At 32.1% G+C, this 20,758-nt stretch overlaps 1 protein-coding gene across 2 annotated transcripts in view; it reads left to right on the forward strand.

Moving 5' to 3' along the window:
- The window catches only part of LOC115883136 (neural cell adhesion molecule 2-like), a 472,691-nt gene that overhangs the window by 322,835 nt on the left and 129,098 nt on the right, over window positions 1–20,758 (forward strand). For both annotated transcript variants that reach the window (XM_030901447.1, XM_030901448.1), the window contains 2 exons: window positions 7,384–7,553; window positions 11,463–11,586. In XM_030901447.1, coding sequence (XP_030757307.1) covers window positions 7,384–7,553; window positions 11,463–11,586 — 294 coding nt within the window. The remainder of the gene's footprint in view (window positions 1–7,383; window positions 7,554–11,462; window positions 11,587–20,758) is intronic.

Below are 20,758 nucleotides of genomic sequence, written 5' to 3' on the forward strand. Positions count from 1 at the left end.
CCATAATACGACAACGACGGTTGTCAAATTCAAAAATGCCATTATCTGTGACGGATGTTGCTCCTATTGTGGCTTTAATTGAGGATGGCCGAAGTCGACGTTATGTGTCCAATACCCTGGGTATATCTCGAATATCAGTCTAGGATGCCTGGAATCGGTATATGGAAACGGGAAATTTCACCAGGCGAGTGGGTTCCGGAAGAAAACTTAAACTATTTAAAAAAAATTATTATCCTGAATACTTTACGAAATCGTAGAATTACAGCGTTTCAGAATCAACATCTACTACAAGCCGTGCGTAGAACTCAAGTCAATGAGGCAACAATCCGACGAAGACTCAACGAAAACAGCTTGTCTGCAAGGAGGCCTGCCACAGAACTCCAACTACTTACAAGACATCGTCGAGCACGTCGTCAGTTTGCGCGTTTACATGTGAATGGGATATTGAGTAATGGAATAAATCTTTTTTCGAGGCGTTTGTTTTAAAGCAGCGTAGCTCCAATACAAACAGAGATAATGTCGTGATTAAAAAAATAAAATGCTCACAAAAGATGAGGCTACAATATGATTTGATTTAGCAATAGCTACTACAGCTACTAAAATACAAAGTTCGGACAAAAAACTTCGTCTTATTGTTGTGCCATGTATATGCTCAAAATAAATTGGGAATGAACGTTTCTGACGTAGCATCCGTTAAGAAGGAACTAATTTACAATTTAAAAAAAAATCATCAAAATCTAATGAGTGGTTCGCGAGAAATCCAACTTTGAAATTGGGACTATTTTTTAGTGGCCGGTTTTTTTTTGCCGGTGAGTTGGAAAAACTTTTACTATATATTTTTCAAAATCATGTTCCTGCAATACTATAACGGCTAGACTAAAAAAAGAACTATTAATTTATGTGCAAAATCAAGAAATGCACCAGCTTTATTCTAGCTAATTCCATCATGACGAATGCGCGGTAAACAAAAGCCTTAATCCTTTACGATTTCCTCTCATATTTCCTTTCCATGTACTAATTGCCATTTTATGTGAGGATTACTGTAATCCTCAACTATAATCCGCTTCGCTCCTATTGATCTCGCGGTAGATCTTTATATTCGTAAAATATATTTTGCTGTTAAACCAGAAAATACTCCATTTTTCCTAATAACCAATGTATTCGAAAGAGAAATATTTCATTAGGAAATAATCTCTTTACAATACTAAACGTTCTCCAACAATAGTTTAACTTCAAGTCTTTATTGATTAGTTTTTTAAATATTTCAAAGATTTCTAGTAATGTTTTTTTATATTCGTAGATTTTTTGATATTGTTAGATATTCAATCTGACGTTTTGTTTTAAATGACATTTCACATCATTATTTTTTTATAGAAAAATTGATTTTTTATTTCCCATTTAAACGCTTATAGCCATCGATGCAATAATGTATCACATTTACTAAATAAAATGTTGCTTGTTTTTAACACACGTCATCCCCCAACTTTTTTCATATGGGAAGGGGGGTCAAGTAGCGCCGCAATGAAAAGAGCTTTCTATTCTCTATATTTCCCCGCTTCGTTTTTGAAAATCGGTCGAGTCATTGGGAAAATATGAAGGATTGAAATTTAAAAAGTTTATTTAAACATTTAGCAGAGTAAATGATAAGGATAAATTCCTTCGACCAATTTGCTGTTTTTTCTTATTATTTCTAGATGTTTACGCATTTTTTCACTTGCCACGATCAGGTGCGGTAGTTGTTAGATAGCTGTTCTGTGGCTTGTGCGTTGAAGTTCTTCTCAATATCGTTAAACTGACCACCAATAGAATTTCCAAAAATACCAGCCCACACGTTCAATTTCTGAAGGTTTTGTGTGTGCACCTTGTGAAAAACCCTGGTGTTATCCTCAGCCCAGTACCGACAGTTGTGCCGATTAACTACACCGTTCAAAAAGAAATTACACTCATCCGAGAAACACACATTAAATAGGAAATTATTATCATTCGCCACTCGTTCACTCATAGTTTCACAAAATTGCAAGCGACGATCAAAATCGTCTTCGTTGAGTTCTTGTACCAACTGAATTTTGTACGGGTGGAACTTGTGTTTTTTAATATCCTTTGGACACTTGTACGATTCACGCCGGTCTCATTGGCTAATTTTCTTGTACTCAGCGTACTATCCATGGCAAATTGGCCCAATACGAATATCTCCATAGCTTCATTTACTACAGGATTTTTCCTCTGCCTCTTTTTATTCATAACGGAACCAGTTTCGCGAAATTTTGCTACTAACTAGCGAACAATTTTGACATAAAGGTATTTGTCAGGATGGCATTCATTTAATATCTGCTCAACCCAATACATTCATTATTTTTAAAATAAAGTTCGATTATATCCACTTTTTATGCAAGTGAGTACACCATAATTGTTAAAAAGTTTAACGATATTGAGAAGAACTTCAACGCACAAGTCACAAAACAGCTATCTAACAACTGCCGCACCTGATCGTTCAATCTTGTGGCAAGTGAAAAAATGCGTAAACATCTAGAAATAATAAGAAAAAACAGCAAATTGATCGAAGAAATTTATCCTTATCATTTACTCTGATAAATGTTTAATTAAACTTTTCAAATTTCAATCCTTCATAGTTTTTCAATGACTGGGTTGATTTTCAAAAACGAAACGGGAAAGTATAGACAATAGAAAGCCCTTTTCATTGCGGTACCACTTGACCACCCTTCCTATTTAAAAAATGTTGGGGAAGACTGCCCCGCTTAGAGGGTTAAAGATTTTGCAATCATCTTTGGGGCAAAAGTTGTCCCCCTCACAAACAAAATTGACGTGTCTTTGAATTTTCTAAAAAAAAAATTACCCTAGCCGTTATGCCTTGCGGAACGTTTTCGATGGGCCACCCTGTATATTATACACTAGAACGTAGAATGTTTAGGAGGGGAGTTAATCACCGCGACCTTACAGATCTATTGTGTGTTCCCCTTTCTTGAGTTATAAAGAGTTATAACTCATCATACTCCCAACAGGGAGTTACACTCAGAGATAAAATACCCAATCATAAAATACGAAATCGAACAGGAGTAAGAGATGCGGTGATATCTGTCTTACATCTTAAATGGAATTGGGCAGAACATGTGGCTAGGATGACAGATGGATGGTGGACAAAGAGACTTGTGGAATGGAGACCGAGACACGAGGCCTATAGAAGCAGAGGACGACCTCCTAGTCGATGGACAGATGACATTAAGAGGGTGGCTGGAAACTGGATTCAAGTGGCACAAAATAGAAGGAAATGGCTAGAGTTAAGGGAGGCTTTTGTTCAGCAGTGGACGGTATAAGCTAAATGATGATGATGATGATGATAACTCATCATACAATCTCAGTGCTTTAACAAAATCCAGTATCTGAGATGGCTCCACAGAGACCAGCTCTCCATTCTCGACATCAGCCGTATCAAAGTTCATGGCACGAACGGTCGTCGTCTCGGCGCACTCAGCGATAAGGTGTTCTTGTGTTTCACCATTTTCCCCACAGAATCTGCATTCGCCGTTGTTCCTTAGCTTCAGCCTACAGAGGTGTTTTGAGGAGACAGTGTCCTGTTAGAAACAGCGTGACAATCGGAAGATTGTTTTTACTTAAATCAAGGAAAATCTTTGACTTTTCTCGGTCGTAAGTTCTGAGGAACTTTTTCGAGTGTCTTAGACCGCTGGAGGACTCCTATTCCAGGTTACGGATGGAGTCTTCCAGGTTCCTCAGTTCCGCCTTTAGTTGGTTTTCGCTTGGAAAACAGAACGGTTCTGATCCAGTTAGTGGAATGTTCGCTCCTTTTCTAGCTAGATCATTTGCGTTTGGTTTGGTTCTATCCGAGCGGGCACCAGAGTAGGAGGACTTTATATTTTTTGTCTTATTTGTACTTGTACCATAGTGATGTTTGGAGATGTTAGATTGTTTGACACCAGTTGTACTAGAGCATTTTTTGTCCAGCTTCTCTAGGCATTCATTGACTAACTTCGAGTTGATGGTTACTGAGTTGATCACGTTTAGTGCTGCTTCACTATCGGATATTTTATAGACTGTGTACTATTCATATGTAAATTGTTGACGAATCTGTTAAAGCCTTGCGAAATGTTATACATATATTAGGACAAATATGTACTTAAGACAGCTATTTTTTCTATTTCTTATTTTTTATTTCGCATTTATTATGTTTGTATAATGACAGAGTGCGTATTAATTAACAGTACAAAATAGAAAAACCGCACCAATCGTATAATAAAATTATGTATTATTTTCTTATACGAAAAGTAACTGTTTATTATTTTTGTTGTTTTCTGTCCTCAACTTCTTTATTTATAAGAATTCGCCAATTAAAAGACATTTTTTTGTTGTATTTCATTAGACACTTTTACCAATATTTACTCTATTCTTTCCGAAATTATAGAGGTTTTTCCAGCTGATTCGCCTCTACATTTGTCCGACTAATTTCCCAGAACGTTTCTCCTGTTTGCTTTGCGGGAACCGAAGGAAAATAACGTCCGACGATTTTATTTCTCCGGTCAACACCGTTGTTACGTATTTGTTTTGATATTTGACCGGCGCTGACCGTACACTGACCTTTAGTTCGAGTTTCGCTCTGTATTTTCCGGAGGCTCCCGTGTGCATCGAGGAACGAGAGGAAGTGTGCACGGTTCGTGAGCAGGAGACTGGGTTTCGAATGAACTCGTGCTATGCTTGTTCTAGGCAAAAATTTGCATTTTTTCTATATGTAGAGTTTTTTTTTAAATCCCTGTCGTTGCGGTACAAATAGGGATTCCGAGAGAATTTGTTCTTTTCGCTGTATTAGAATGAAATGGCAAATGAAGGGAATAGAATAGAAGTCAGAATTATTATACCGGGTGTTTCTCAAAAGTGGCTCACCTCTATAACTTTATTATTTTTTTCAGGCAAAAAAACGAGACTTAGTATGACAGAAAATAGGATTGTTAGACGTATTCAGTTGTTTTCGGCCACTTCCTGTTTCACCGGAAATTATTACAACTATTGATTTTTAAATGGCACCGTATTTTTTTGTTTCCTTTGATAAAAAAATGTCATTCTGAATAGATTGACATATTATATGTCAACTTTTGACTTTCAATTAACGAAAAATAGCATTTAAATGCTACTTTTCTGAGAGTGCGATGGTCCTAAATGTAACGATAATAATTTGTCGGGAAATACCAAGTGTGTGGTACCAAATTTTTCGTAAAAAACGATGAGCCACCCTCGTTTCATTTGAAAAAATTGAGTTATGATTAAAAACACCATTTGGGCATCCTTTAATCAACCAAGACAAGACACGAAAACATTAGACCATCAAATCTACTTTTTCAAGGCTTTTTAAATAAAAATTAGTGTTTTAACACACCATGGCACTCTAGATTGAGTTTAAAAATACGATTTTTATTAAGCGAGAATGTCAAAAGTTGACATGTGATATGTCTTTTTATTCGTAGTGTCATTTTCTATCGTGTAAGGTAAAACAGAAAATGATCAAAAACAATTAATTGAATACGTTAATCAATCCTGATTTATGTTATATTACTAACCTACCAAACCTCGTTTATTTATTCAAAAATGTAAAAAAGTTGCAGCGGTGAGCCACTTTTGAGAAACACACGGTATTGACATAATAATGCTTCAATTCTATCAGTGGTTTTAACTCATCATCAAAAGCAAAAAAAAAGAATTAAGAAAAACTATTTAACATTTCTAATTGCAACCACTTAGTTTTTCAGCAGGATAAGTTTATTAACGCCAATCAAACTTCAGATTCGCAATTTCTACCTGATAACGGTCAGCTAATGAGTCTAGGCTTGGCTTAAAATTTATAGCTTAAAATTTATTTATAAGGTTTGTGTTATACGGTGTTGATTGAAATTTAAAAGAAACGATCGCCATACATTACAAACATTTGCAGGTGTCTGAGTAAAGCATGTATGTAGACATTTATAACGGACAGTTTATAACCACAAATGAGGGATATTACCATGAAAAAACTATAATTTATTTTATCAGAAATTATAATTTTAAATTCAATTAATCATACTTTTGTCTTACATCATTAATTTCAATTTAACCAAATCTTTTTTCGTCATTAATTTTAGATTTAGCTAGTTTTCCTATGGAAATTAAACTAAATTTAAATGTATGAATGTATAATATAATATAAATTTTAGGCTAAAAGAAAAGATGCATTTTTCAAGAAGTTCTAAAAGTGTCAAAAAGTTCAAATTTTGAATTTTACTTAGCGTTTAATGAAGGAAACGTTAAATGAAAAAAAAATCCCGAAATTTCATTTTCATTAATTTTTGCACGAATAAGTTTTGATTGCCTTGGTTTCAAATTTTTTTTAGTGATTCTCTATCTTTTTTAATTTTGATTGATGTCATGATTTTAAAACTGAATATTTGACGTCAAATTTTCAGTCAGCTGCTGTACCGATCAGCTCCAATGGTAATATACGTATACGATTTTCCTGTTATAATTTCTATATTCTGATTATTTGTTTCACGATTGAAGGACTTATTTATTAACCTATTGATATTTTTAATGATATATTACTCGAGCAAAAATAAATAGAATGAGCAACAAACAAATACCACCAAAAACATAAATTGTAAGAAACAACAAATCTTGCAACTACATAAAATTGTGAGATCTCATGTCCAAGCCAGTTGTTTTAGTTAGTGTTTTTGTAAACATCTATTTAACAACTTTGTTGTAAATTGTTTCCTAATCTATTACCTATCAACGTGACCGTAGCAATATTAGTATCATTATTTCTATAATATTTATACTGACTTGACCCACGCTCGGCATTATAATTATAAATGAATAATGTACTATTTCGACCACTAGATAAATATATAAAGTACACTTAAAAATTAGAAGAATCTGTTGCAGTGCAGTTTCCAAGTCATTATGGTTATTAGAGAAATAAAAATGTCTAATATTAATACGCTTATGAGTCTATGGAAGCGTCTATTCAAAAACTTGTTATCTAACCAAATACCTATCAACATTTATAGTGACCACCACATAGTATCATTCTCTGTAATATAATTTCTATAATAATTGTAATGACCGGGCATTGTTAAATATCATTTTTGATATTAAAAGGAATACAATTATAGAAATAAAGACTGTACTAAACAATGTTTATGTGACATATGACGCAAAGTAAAATTCTAAACTTCAGAAGGTTAAAAGACCGGTTACAGCTGGATTATTTATCTTAAAATCTACGACACGCTATAAAATAGGTAATATATAACATAATAAAATCTGAAGGTGCAATGATATATGGCCGTCCTATACTGACCTTTCCCATTTTACTCTGTTTTCCAGACGCTCCCGTGTGTATCCAGGAACGGGAAGAAGTATACGGCGCCCTCAAACAGGAGACGGTGGCGTTACGATGCGAAGTGGACGCTAACCCGCCAGTGGCCTCCTTTCACTGGACGTTTAATAATAGCGGCGATCAAACCGATGTGTCATCGGAGAAGTATACTACTGAGGTAAGGACAAATATTTGTTAGAAATAATTGCTTCTAGTCACAAGGTTTGTTTAAATTGTTGCAAAAAGCCTAAAAAAATAAGTGGTTTTAGATATTTTGAAATTTCTGAAAAATAAAATTTACAGAAGTAGGAGGGATCAACAATGACGCTTTAAAACTTAGGGTGTATTCCGTTGCTTTCCTTGGTTATGGTTTTATGTTCCGTTTCTATCGGTTTCCTGAAAGTTTTCTTATTACGGAACACGGTTCCTGAAAAATTCGGTTATAACTGTCACCAAACTAACCAGTTAACCAGTGCGAGAAGGCTGGTTTTTCTGGTTTTGTTTGTCAATCAATGTCATTCATGTGAGAGAAATCAAGCAAATATTGGAAGTTTGAGTGAAATTCTCATTTAATTTCTAAAATTTGTTATAATATTTTGTATTTACATCCAAAAGCAATGGAGGTAGGCAGTAAAGGTAAATAAATTTCATTAACTAAATAGAATGACTTTTTAGGACCATTTAAACTTATCATGCAGTCATTGTTTCTTAAAGTCAGGAAAATTTAAAGAAAACATGAAAAATAAGACAACAAGTAATCGTGAATGAAAAAATGCTTAAAAGATAAATTTTATAATAAAGGTATTGGAATTTAGAAAACGTCAACATTAGACATTTCCAGTATTTTACCAAACCGTTCCGTATGAAACCGATGTTTTTCAGGAACCGCTCTTTATAGTAGTTTACCAGTCTGGTTCGCCTGGTTTTGCATCGGAATACAGCCTTAATCCTAAATAACTTAAAAACGATTAATTTCAGGTATAGGAACATGTATAATAAAAAAGTAACGAATTGAAAACCCTTTTTCCTAGTGAAATAAAAAACTGGGGTTCCATTTGAAAAAAATTATTTATGATAATTTTTTAATCTCAGCTCAATTCCTTGATAGCTCAATTCCTTGATAGCTCAATTCCTTGATAGCTCAATTCCTTGATAGCTCAATTCCTTGATAGCTACGGGTAATATTATATGACATTCGTATAATTTATTTTTTGAAATAGACAGCCACATGTTCCCTATTTATGTCACAGTGACTGTGGTAATTACTATTACACTAAATTTGACGTTTAGAATACACCCCCCCCCCATTTTGTGACAGGCAGTTTTTTCCTCCAAAATTTTCAAAAAACGGTTAATGTTAGGTATAGAGGGCTTAACATGAACATTCATGGAATTATACAGAAAATTGAAGTGTGTAATAAAAAATAGGGGTACACATTTAAAATAAGAAAGTTTCTGTTAACTTCCGCTATTTCCGGATGTGCCGCCATATTGAAAATATTTTTAATCGATAGATCTTTGATGTGCAAAAAATCTCCGATCTAAATATTGTAGTTCTCTAGAAACTTCTAATGCACGCTCAGACTGGGACACCCTGTATACTTAAAACATTTATTATATTATCTACTTTTTTTCTTTGTTTTGACACTAACGATAACAGTTAATAAATATTCGAATTTCTTAAAGTTATTGCCAACCTAACGAGCAAAGTCAAAATAGTCAAAAGAAGAAAAAAAAACAAGTAAAAACGATTTTTTCAAAAAAGTCCTATGAATATTTCGCTATTAGTTTTTAGCCAATAGTTATTTTTAAAAACTATTTCAAATACCTAAATCCACCTATCCAAGAACACTAGTTTTTGGCTGATACGTCCATTATAAATCGTTGATATTCGTTCAAAATGACATTACAAGAAATCAAAATCCAACTACTTATCTGATCACAACAAATTAATTAGATAAAAAAGCTTAAACTTTCTGTAAATGACTTTATACAGGGTCGCTGTTATGTATAGAAACGGTCGATTATTAGGTATAATACCGGGTGCGTCTCAAAAAGGGGTCACAAGTCAACAAGGGCTCATCCCTGTAACTTTTTTATTTTTACAGTTAAAAAAACGAGATTTGGTGTGTTAGTATATGACATAAATTAGGATTGATTGACGTATTCAATTGTTTTCTGTCACTTCCTGTTTCAACGGAAATGACTACAACTTTTGATTTTTAAATGGAACCCTCGGAACTTTTTTACTTTATTCCATAGAAAATAACACTCTGAATAGAATGACATATGAAAATGTCAACTTTTGGCATTTTCGCATATGGTTTATTTGAAATTATAACTTGCGGTTCGTAACGAAAATTTGACTCGAAATACCAAGTGTGTGGTACCAAATTATTCGTAAAAAAATGCTTTTTCCCAATATGCTAATGAGCCACCCTCGTTCCATTTGAAAAAATTGAAATATGATTAAAAATACGATTTGAGCATTTTCTAACTGGCCAGGACAAGACACTAAAAACATTAGACAATCAAATCTATTTTTCCAAGGCTCCTTGATTAAGAATTAGTATTTTTAACATAACCATGGCACTCTAGATTGAATTTTAAAACTTAATTTTGTTTTAAGCGAGAATGTCAAAAGTTGACATATGATATGTCATTCTATTCAGAATGTCATTTTCTATCGAATAAAGTAAAAAAATACCGAAGGTGCCATTTAAAAATTAAAAGTTGTAGTCATTTCACGTGAAACAGGAAGTGACCAAAAACAATTGAATACGTCAATCAATCCTAATTTATTTCATATACTAACATACCAAATCTCGTTTTTTTATCTGAAAAAATAAAAAAGTTATAGGGGGTGAGCCACTTAGAGTAGCCGCATCCGGTATAGGAGGTACCGCAAAAAGTTAAATACAAAAATGATATATAGGATTTTTAAACATCTATTAGCGAGTAATAAATTTAAGTATACAGGGTCGGTTATAAAGTCGTGACACATCAAAGTTCCATTTTTTTAAATGGAACCGCCTGTATATTATTGCATATATCGAAATACACACAATGTACCTCAAACCAACCGTTTCCGAGTTATTGATTTTTCCATTCTGCCGAAACTGTGATACTTAATAATATTTGACATTAGTTCTCATGTTAGCATTCATAGATGTATAAAATGAGAGTATATGAAGCCTGGAAATTACAAAATTTTTGTTTTACACTTGGTTCACATTGTGTATTACGATTATTGCTTAAAATTGAACGAAGAATTAATATATGCAATAATATACAGGGGGTTTCATTTAAAAAAGAAGTTTGATGTGACACAACTTTATGACCGACCCTGTATACTTAAATTTACTAGTAGCTAATAGAAATTTAAAACCCCATTACAACAGTATCACAGTTTCGGCAGAATGGCATCATTAAATCAAACCAAACACATCGAAATTAATTAAATCGAATTGTTTAAGTGATATTTTCAAGTCAATAACTCGGAAACGGTTGATTTGAAGTACATTGTGTGTATTTAGATTCTTGCTTAGAATTGAATGAATAATTGAAATATGTAATAATATACAGGTGGTTCTATTTAAAAAAATGAAACATTAATGTGCCACGACTTTATGAACGACCCTGTATACTTAAATTTATTACTCGCTAATAGATAATTAAAAATCCTATAACTTTTGTATTTAACTTTTTGCAGTACCTCCTATATTTTACCTAACAATCGACCGTTTCCATACATAAAAACGACCCTGTAATTGCTTTTAGCTTTTACTTAAAGTTATGTTATATTTGTTTGTGTTATGTGGTTCCAGACTTTTTGCAAGAAATTAACAAAAATTGTTTCACAAATATTCATAAAACTAGTTTTACTTCCCACAGTTTTCTTTCTCTTTAACCTAATTTGCAAAAAAATCCGCTGACGATTACATAAAAGAAACCTTACGAATAACTCGTCGAAAAAGACGAATATCGTCTAAAATCTAGCCGAGCTTCTATGCTCGTCGCTGGGCCAGTCGCGCGACAATGTAATAGCAAAGAATAAAAGATATAAAAGTAAATTTTCTCATTACAGGTTACGTCTTCGCTTCTCAACTACACGCCAAACACCGACCTCGACTACGGCACGCTCCTTTGTTACGGCGAGAACGAAATTGGCAGACAGAAGGAACCTTGCGTCTTTCAAGTGGTTATCGCAGGTAAGTCGTTCCGTTGACGGTTCCTCTTATTTCCGGTTTGCACCGTCGATGTCGTTTAGTTTATCTCGCAATTGCAGATTGAGGCGGTGGAGATGAAACTTGGCCGCATAATTTAAGAAATAAAATAAAAATTTATAGGTAGTCGGAATTTTTCTATGAATTTTAGGTGTATGTAGGTTTATTGCAAATGTTAAAAGAGCTGAAATAATAGTTCTCTGAAAATCTAAGTATTGAAACGAAACTACAATTTTTCTACCTTGTTGTACAGGGTGGCGCCTTTCACACGCCGCGGAAGCTCCAAGGAGAACGGTAGTTTATATCGAAATGAAATTTTGGCAGCATATGTAGGTTAACTGAAAGCATTCTATAAAATTATGAAACTCTGTATAGAATTATACAGAGTTTCCCCAAAAAAAGTTACACATCAAAATTTTGTTTTTCTAATGGAACACCCTATATATTAATTGATTTTCAGATATAAAGCGAAAAAAATAAAGGTGAGTTTTATTAAAGAAGTATATACCTAAAATCTAAGGATTTTGACATATTTCACATTTTGTGAAAATGAAGAGTAAATTTTAAATTTAGATAACAGCTACCTAAATTTTAGTTGACCTTGTATAGATTGATATTTAATTACAGTAACCATTGTATGTTAAACCAAATTGAAATTTGACCCGAAACACAGGGTGAGACAAAATTAATATTGAACATTAGTCGCTTTTAAAAGCAAGTTACTCCTTTATTTTAAATGGAACACCCAGTATATTATTCCGGTTTTCAATGGGGAATTTATATATCTTTAAAATATTATTAAGATTGCCTAACTCTCAGACAAAGATTTTCCTAGATATTTTAATTTTTATGATTTTGCGTCAGTAGATATTTATTATTTGGTGGCTGTGATATACCTTTTGTTAATTTAACAAAAATTAAAGATTGTAGAGTAAAATACTCAACGGTAATAAAAAGATACGTTTAAAACATATTTTAATTACTACACAATTAAAACTAGATTTAAACCTATAATTATGTTACAAAAATTAGCTAGATGAAATCAATTGCTCAAAATGCTTCCTGTCCTGTTAACTGCATAAAATGATTGTTTTTTCAAAAGGATCTTTTCATTTTAAAAAGCATATGTGGAGTTCTACCTCGAAAAGCAGCTAGAATAACTAATTGTTGGACTAATTAGGCAGCTATGTTGAAGTAAAGTCAAACATATCACAGCCACCCTAGATTTTATCAAATAATACAGATCTACTCAGATTAAATCATATAAATGAAAGTATCTAGGAAAAGTTTTGTTTGAGGGGCAGGCAACCTTAATACTATTTTGAAGAGACATGAATTCTCCATTGAATATAGGAATAATATACTGGGTGTTCTATTTAAAAGAAAAAAGTAACATGCTTTTAAAGGTGACCAATGTTCAATATTAATTTTATCTTACCCTGTATAACTTTTTGGATCAAGTTTTAATTTGATTTAAAGTACAATAGTTGAATTAACTACATATTAGGCTATATCGGGTAAATTCCAATTTAGGTAGCTTTTATTGTTATTTATAAATTGTTCTTTATCTCTAGAAAATGTTAAATATGTCAAAAACCTTACATTTTAGTCATATACTTCTCTTATAAAACTCACCATTATTTTTCTCCCAAAATCCGAAAATCAATTAATATATAGAGTGTTCCATTACAAAAAAAAACACAACTTTGATATGTAACTTTTTTGGAGACACCCTGTAGAACTCTCTATATTTTTAAAAAATGCTCTGAATTAACCTACATATGCTCACAAAATTTCATTTTAGAAACTGTCGTTCTCCTTGGAGCATCCGCAGCGTATGAGAGGCTCCACCCTGTATACATGATATGGCTAATAAGCTAATAATATGTAATATTATATTCGTGGTAAAAATTAAATTGTCTTCTCTGACGAACATTTCATTACTTTTTACATAATAAATTTGAAATTTGGGTTCAAAATATAGTTCATGAAACATTTTTCCTATGAATATCAAGTGATCCTAAGCAAACAATTTTAATAGACACTATTTTTATATATTTACATAGAACTTGAAACTGTATTCACAATATAAACAAAATTAAATAAAATGTGAATCATAGAAAAATAAATTATGACATACTCGTATAAATCAAGTTTTATTGAAAACATATAAACCGTTTTCAATTCAAAACATTCTATACGTATTGATGCTGAAGTATATTGAAAACGTATGCATGTTTAAATAAAACCTAATACCCTTGCTTATTGGATGATATTTGTCGAGAATTAGGATACAGTGGTAATCAAAGCGAACAATATGAGTACACGATTTGATATTCAGTTTTTAGTATGGCGGCGGAGAGCAGTTTCATACCAAATTTAATATACCGAAATGTAATATTACTAATAGTAATCATAAATATGTAATACATAGTTCAATAAAATATTCCTATTTTTAGAAAATGACCATAGTAGCATCATTGTTTTTCTTTAACACAAGCGACTAATATTAGTCTGGTATAAGTTAATAAGATATTTATAGTAAAACTAGAAGTAGAATTTGGGTCAAAAATACATTAAATGTTTTTTTGTGAAAGCGTTTCGAAATTGACAGTTTTTGATATTTATTTGAGATTCGAAATGATATTCTTTTAGGCACTAGTATCTAAAAGTGACACTTTGCCTAAAAGTAAAAAATGAAACGTTAGAAACAATGAAAATATTTATTTATTATAAATCTTAAACAGAGTTGAACAATACTAGCAATACCTTTTCTGTGAAATTATCAACATGTTTTTCTTTGACCCCGGTTTCAAAGTTGTTGTAGGCGGTTTCGTATAAATTTTTCGACTTCTCGGGCACCAACGTGGATAGCGCAGTTTCAACAGCTTGTTGAATATCGAAAGACTCGTCACTATCACTCATTTTTTCATAAAACTTTGTAGGAAATACGGCGACGTTTGAACCTGACAGAACTTTGTCATTAAACAATGCCTTAGAAACCGATTACCAAAACATTTTAAAAAATGTTTAAAAATAAATAATAATAATAGCATGAAAATCTCAAATCCGCTTTCACAAAAAATCTTGTATGAAATTCGTTGCGAAAAGAGTGGCAGTCGGCTTTCGCCTCGTTGAACAATTTTGCGTCCCGTGGTCAAAACACATTCATTTCGCAACTTGCTCGGCAACTTGTTACATAAATAACTATATTAAATATTTCTTTACGTATACTTATACTTTTCTTAAGTTATTAGAGTATCTTAAATAATCATAGTACTGGTTTATTCTATTTAAATTATAATTATTTCTTTTATACAGGGTGACTCTTAACTAAGTACAAATATTTTCAGGATTGGTAGATCTCAAAAATGAAACATATTTTTCCTTTGATGTTTTTCAAGTAAGTCCAAAATAACTGAGATTTTTTAATTTGAAAATTAAAAAAATATATTTTTCGCTTAAATTTTCAAAACTACTGAATCTTTCCTGGGTTTCTGGGGTCGAAATAAACTACCCTTAAAAATATTTGCACTTATTTAAGACTCACCCTGTATTTCCAAAATAAAATTGTGTTAATATGATTTGTATCTGTCGAAAATGACTCAAAAATGATTTTTCCACCTGTGTTTGTTTCATAATATCAAGAACTATACAATTACAACACTCTACTTTATGTTACCATGTCTTTGCAATAATGAGTGTTTCGCAAACAATCCTACTGTTATTAGACATGTCGTTTTATTACTGAATGTCGACTTGTAGGCTCTGTTTTGGTTTTGCCAGAAGGATTGTAATGTATCTGTTTCTTTTCTCAGTAGATGTTCCTATTTGCAGAATGCGTTCCTAATCTGCTTTTGATATTATTTTTCAAATTCAACTACTATCTTTACTGCTCATTATATTCTAGTATTTATGAAAATTGCCTTACTTATTTTTCATCACTACCGTATAAGTTATGTCTATAGCATTTTTTTAGTTATCACAGCTTTATAATCATATGAATTTGCAAATGTTCTGCCTACAATGCTGATCCTGGATATTTGACACTTTTACACATTACGGATTTTAGCAGGGAAGACTTATTTCAACTTATTATCTAATTTTTATCATTCTCGTCCTAAATGTTTTATTATATGTGTCCACCTTACTTTTACTGTATTATCTTATTTTTATTATAAATTAACAAAAATTTTGTAGCACAAAAATTTGATGTAATTATGTTGTATTTAGGATAATCCATAGGATATTTAAACTTTCGTTTTCTTGTAAAAGGAATTATCAAAAATTACTAATAGTTATTACTCCTCGCACTATTCTTCTACCAGTTCTAGAAAATTGGTAGTTGGTATCAGTGATGCCAACTCGTAGGAAATTTCTAGATCCGGAGGGAAAAGGTAAATTTTAACTCAAAACATCATATACAAAAATAGTTATGGTATAAGCATTAAATTGTATTTTCTGTAATTTGTTGGATGTTGTCTATCGAAATCCAAAAATCTAGAAAGATACCCCCTCCCGAATATTGTCGCTCGACGACACTATAATTGATTTTCAATATTTCGTGGGAATTTTTAGAAAATACTTGAAATTTTGACCGTCTTTCCTGGAAATTCTATTTTGGAAATGTGGCAACACTGGTTGGGATGAGTAGAATAACAGCATTTACGAACTTATCTATTTTGAGAGAGAAAAAAAGGATGAAGAGAAAGTGACACTTACAGCCAGAGCCCATTGGACCTCTCAATTATTAACCTACTTTAATATAATACTAAAAGACATTCTACGTTAGAAGAATTTAATAATTTAGAATTTCAAATTAACCACCAAACTAACAGATAACTAAATATTTGTATTTGATATTTATCTATCTATCAGCCATACTAATTGAGTATGGTTGATAATTCACATCGTTATAGTGCAATTTTTTCGTATTAACCAAACTGAATAAACTGAGAAAATGACTCGCAAAAGCGTGCACAAAACTGCCGGCTATACTTTTCACGATTCTAAAACTGTTTGTTTGCGAAATACGCGTCTGACAAATAATACGTGTTTTGTAATGCAGATGACGCTATAATTTGTTAGATTAAAATAAACGATCGCGTTAAACTAGCACGCTTTCAAATAATATTTAGTAATAACTGCATATTTTTCTGCAGTTTGGAGCTTGACAGATGCATTTAATTGGACTACTAGCTTTATTCGGCGTATTATATTATTATTTTTTATAATTTACTTCAAATTTGTGCAGTCAAATTTTTTGTCGTGATTAATATTTCTTGTAAAATAAATGGAAAGGACAAAGTAAATAAGCGATATTTTAATAAATACCATCTGGCAGACAAGTTTTTAAAGAGGGAATATTTAATTAAGATTGGGAAAAAATAGAATATTGTATACCTAGTTGAAAAATAGTATTGATTGGAAAATCTTGGGGTGCTTCAGCGTCTAATCTACTCTCGTCAGCTCTGGGTATCATCTACTCAGCTACCGAATACTGTGCTCCGGTATGATTCAATAGCCCACATGTCCACAAAATAGACGCACAGCTCAATAATACAATGAGAATGATTGCTGGTGTTATTAAATCCACACCCACAGAATGGCTTCCAGTACTGAGTCACATACCACCCACCCCCAAGTCTACTTCGCATAAACGCTCTGTACAGAGAGTTTAATATGATATTGTGACAAAAACTTTCCTTTTATTGAAAATTTAAATCAAAATGTTGCGAACGGCTACTCTTATATCGGAGGCGGTGGGAACAAGCTTTTGCTGCTGCACTTGGCTAAAAATATGATACCCACCTATACCTTACACTGCATACCAAAGGGCGCCACTTATTTCAAAAAGATGCTGATACTTTACAAAGGATAGTACAAACTGAAATAAGAAAAATTGTAGAAAGTGTATTAGTTGAATGGAAACTAAAATTAGTATAGCTATTAAATGTTTGGTTCGGTTTGGAACCAACTGGATCAACCAATGAAACAATTCAAATACCCAAAAAAATAAGATTTATTACTTGTTAGAAATATTCAGTACCTATTCGGCACAGCAGTTATGTACATTAATATACAAGAAATATGTTAACATAAATAGATGTTAAATCCGAATAATCAATCAGTATAACATGGTTATTTTAATAATGAAATACAGGTAAAATTTAAGCAATGCTAAAGGCAAATTCTTAAAGTGTTAAAAAAATATATAAAATGTAACAGAACGTTAAATTTTATAAATTAAGGGTTAAAGTAATGCTGAAGGCAAGTACTTAACCAGTTAAATGTAAAATGTTAAGAATAGTTAATTTCTTAACACACTAATGATTATTTAAAATCAAATTAATAAAATTTTAGTTTACCATAAAAAAATATACTGGCCTTGTATACCAAATTATACCAAAAAAGGATCTTCTTAATGATAAAAAAACATCACAGCATCCAACTTTTCCTCAGAGGGGTGCAGGGCTGAAATCTAACCGAACAGGCTGCTACTGATTAACTCGGTGATTGGAAAACTCGAAGAAAAACTTGTAGAAAAACTTCTAGACATAAGTGTAGAAAAACGTCTAGAAAAATGTCTAGAAATACTTGAAAAATCCAAAGAAAAACGTTGAGAAAAACCTAAAAAGAAATGCACGGTATTAGTTAACCTTACATTTCAAAACTTGAAAAGTTTACGAAGAATATTTTTTTATGGGTATATGTAGAGAGGTAATGTGCATAATGTGTGAGGTGGGTCACAACTAACATCCATACCAAAGTTATATTTTTTCTTACCTCATTGTGAAGGCACACAATCAATAATTATTTAACATTTCTTCTTAAATAAGGGCTGGACACTGCTCATCAAAAAACTGAAATCTAAAAGAAAGGCATGTAAAGGTTTTTTCTAACGAATGGAATGTCAAAGAAAATCTTACCAAAACTATAGATCCATTAAAATCTCAACAATCAAAAGCTATATGGGACTTTCAACCACCTATAGGATAACAAAATCACAATATTTTTACCATATTGTGAAAAATACCAGCCAAATAAAATTTTCTCAAAAATGGCACGGTGACCTCGGCAACGGCCGAATCCGAGGTGACGATTTTGACGTTTCCCGTCTTGTCGATACACCAGGATACAATCCAATATTTTTGATAGGGAGCGTTCCGAAATTTAAGTGTTGTAGAAATTTAAAGAAAATATCGATAGAATAATAAAAATCCGTCTATAATAAAACAAAGTAGCATTTGGAAAATGAAAATGCTACAGTATTGGACAACAGAGAACTACCGATCCGTACAGACATCAAGAATGCTAACCACAACCGCCTCCGATCCAGAAAACCACCCACCAAGACCGCACTAAATGCAATTGAAGACTAATGAACCATCACCGACGCTTGGTATCAGAAATGTACGTCGAAAAAAACAGTGACATGCATGCATCACCAACTCACCAACAGGTTTCGACTTACCAAGGAAAACCTGGTGCACGCTAAACAGTATTAGAACGTAGCACGGCAGATGCGCCTATACTTTACACAGATGGGGCAAGAGTCCAAGCCCCTCCTGCGAGTGCGGCAAAAATCAAACCGTTAAACATATCGTGGAGGAATGCCCTAAAGCGGTTTTTTACGGCAGACCAGAAAATTTCCTATTGGAAACTCCAGAATCAATAGATTATATAAATTTGTTAAATGTTTGTTTTTATTATTTTTCTTTTTGTCATATACGTACTTTGTGCCTTAATATGACCATACGCTAAATAAATAAATATTGATTTTTTTCCTAAAAGGCAATCAGTTAATATTACATAACTTGTAAATATATGATAACCAATTTCTCTAATAAAATTTATTTTCACCTGACGGATAAACCAAAACACTATAATCATTCAATTATATTTAATGTTTATCTTTATATTTGATTATTGTTATGCTAATATTTGACATGAAATAATGACATCAAAATGTTTCTCCCCCGATACAAACTTCTTTATAGTATAAAAAGGCCAAGGAAATATTTCTAAAACTACAAAATATATTTCCTGAAACTCTCTGTTAGTATGTTATAGCATAATATGTATGTGTTTATGTATGCGTCTAGCATAAACATATATATAACATCATTATGGTGTTTAGGTATTTAACTATATTGATCGAGATACGTGCATTGAAAACTAACATCCGTATTGCAGGGCTCCACTCAAGTTGTTCATGCTACTACTATTTTGCTTCCAATTTACAACTCGAAAATTTGTGATTTATATGACTAGGAGGGTGTATTATAATTTATACCGAGCGATCAACAATTACTAAAATATTTGGCAATACTGTGAGGATTTTTGGATAAGTGATTGAAGCTGATGTTAAAACCTATTATCGATATAAATTTTTAAAAAATTATGTCAATCCATTGACGTGTATTCTGGCTTTTGTTTATATTCTTGAAAATTTACAAGTATTGACTTTTTCATTTGTGAAATAAATCGACTTATTTTAGAATTTAAAACATTTCTATTTTACAATACAATTATAGTGTTCTATTTGAAAAACAAATACTTACATATACAGGGTGGCGCACCTCATTCGTCTCGGTTGATTATACGAAAACGAAGAGATGTAGAAATAAAACTTTTTATGGGTATATGTAGAGAGGTAATGTGCATAATTTAAAATTATTTTCAAATGTACAGGGTGTGTCAGAACTAAGATCCATACCAAAGTTATATTTTTTCTTATGGAACACACCCGGTATTTTATTTAGTTTTTGGATTTTTTTTTGGGCAAAAAATAAGGCATATATTATAAGGGTTTAATATGCTTAAATGCTTTGGTTTTTGAGATATTTAAAGATATTTAAATATGCATGCTATAATAAAAAATTTTGTCAACACCCTGTACATTACTTTTCAGAGTTAATTCTTGTGCCGACTTTGAAGCCAGAGAAATAAACTTTACTAAAAAATTGTATTGCTTCCTTAAATGTATACAGGGGTCTCAAAAACTGCTGGTATATTTTAAATATTTATTTTGAATAAAAACTTCGTTATTTCAGATGCAACACTATGTATTTTTTTAAATACGTCGAAGCAGATTGAAATGCTCTTTCAAACTATATTAGGGTTTCCTATACCTATCTGGCTCAGATTTTGAATA

This window comes from Sitophilus oryzae, unplaced genomic scaffold (assembly GCF_002938485.1).
Source record: "Sitophilus oryzae breed Bouriz unplaced genomic scaffold, Soryzae_2.0 scaffold_1816_pilon_pilon, whole genome shotgun sequence".
Taxonomy (NCBI): domain Eukaryota; kingdom Metazoa; phylum Arthropoda; class Insecta; order Coleoptera; family Curculionidae; genus Sitophilus; species Sitophilus oryzae.